Source organism: Phacochoerus africanus, chromosome X (assembly GCF_016906955.1).
Source record: "Phacochoerus africanus isolate WHEZ1 chromosome X, ROS_Pafr_v1, whole genome shotgun sequence".
Taxonomy (NCBI): Eukaryota; Metazoa; Chordata; class Mammalia; order Artiodactyla; family Suidae; genus Phacochoerus; species Phacochoerus africanus.
Window position 1 is genome coordinate 34,874,433 of NC_062560.1, and position 1,445 is coordinate 34,875,877.

Sequence of the window (1,445 nt, forward strand, 5' to 3'; positions counted from 1 at the left end):
CCTCCACAAAGGATCACATACTAAAACACTAATCATATAAGGACATTGGCAGATACTATAACTAGTTCACATGAGAAACCACATTACAGGAAGCAGGAATTTTGATCTGAAATCGTAAGATGAATATATAACTAGAAGCAAAATTGGCTGAGTACTGTGTGAGGGGGACAGTTGAGCCTCCACTGGTGGTTGTGCTTATCTGTCAATGGCCTACGACTTACAGAGGGCTCAAAGATCATGGAAGGGTAGAATCAAATAACCTAGAGTTGTGTCCTATAGACAACAGTTTTCCATTGAAATTCTTTTTTAGGTAGAATGCTAAAGTCTAGTGGAAAGTTAAGGGTTCCCAGAGAAAAGGGTCTTTTCAACAGAAGAGACCAGGTTCCTACCACAGGCATTTCTAGGCCAGTCCTGATCAGGGTTCAGAGGACACAGATGACATCACAAAGTCAGAGGTGTCACAAAGGCCCCAGGCCAATATGAGGCAGCCGCCCAGGGATCCTGCAGCAGAAAGTCGTAGTGGCCTCTCAGGAGACCCGGGACAGCGGGATAGTCACGCTGCGCCGATCCAGGACAGAACCCAGCCAACATGTCTCGGAAAAGAAACCTCCCGCAATGCAATCCTCCTAAGAAGCACGCCCTCTCGCGCTCCTCAAGAGCAGAGCTGCAATTCCCGGTGAGCCGCGTGGACCGCTACCTGCGAGAGGGTCGCTATGCGGAGCGCCTGAGCTCGCACACCCCTGTGTTCCTGGCCGGCGTCCTCGAGTACCTGACGGCCAACATCCTGGAGCTGGCGGCCACAGAGGCCCGCAGCAGCCGCAAGATGCGCATCGCCCCCGAGCACGTGCAGAGGGCCAGGAGCCACAACGAGACCCTCAGCAGCCTCTTCCAGGCCAGCAGCGTCTCCCGGGGGGCTGAGGAGGGGGCCGAGGAGCCCCTGCCCGAGGCCGGGCGGTGAGACCTGGGTTCCCGAGCCGGGCCAGACCTCAGCGGTGGCCTCATCCCGCCCGACACTGCATGTGGCTGAGGAAGGTCTGGTCCCCTTTAAGGTCTCGCAGCCATTAAAGTCCACGGCGGTACCTCGGACGCCTGTCTGTTTCTGTCACGTGTCGTTGAGGCGTCTGCGGGACCCCCAGGAGGGGCTCGGGGTGCGGGTGAGGGGCCGGGAGGTGTGAGTGCCGGATGCCGGGATCTCGGGGAGCCGTTTCCCAGGGCGACGGGGCGGGGCGTGGTCCTGGTGGGCGGGGCTGGCCGAGGCTGTGGGGGGGGCGAGGCCCTCCTTCCTCCGTGGCTCTGAGGGCGCCCGGGCCTGTGAGGCCGGGGTGGGCAGGGCCCCCGGGGATGCTGAGTTCCCAGAATGGCGGTGGTGACGGGGGAGGGGCTGCAAAGCAGGACCGAGGACCTGAAAGCTTCATTCTTGCTGCAGCAGGTCTACAAGTAGGAGG

At 59.3% G+C, this 1,445-nt stretch overlaps 1 protein-coding gene across 1 annotated transcript; it reads left to right on the top strand.

Annotated features, from left to right (window-relative positions):
* The first annotated feature begins 589 nt into the window (after window positions 1–589).
* LOC125117996 (histone H2A-beta, sperm-like) lies at window positions 590–958 on the top strand. The gene has a single exon (XM_047764177.1). The coding sequence runs from the start codon at window positions 590–592 to the stop codon at window positions 956–958; it is 369 nt and encodes a 122-aa protein (XP_047620133.1).
* Window positions 959–1,445: the final 487 nt, after the last annotated feature.

Coding starts and splice junctions, on each gene's coding strand:
- LOC125117996 (XM_047764177.1), top strand. CDS start 590: ATGTCTCGGAAAAGAAACCTCCCGCAATGCAATCCTCCTAAGAAGCAC.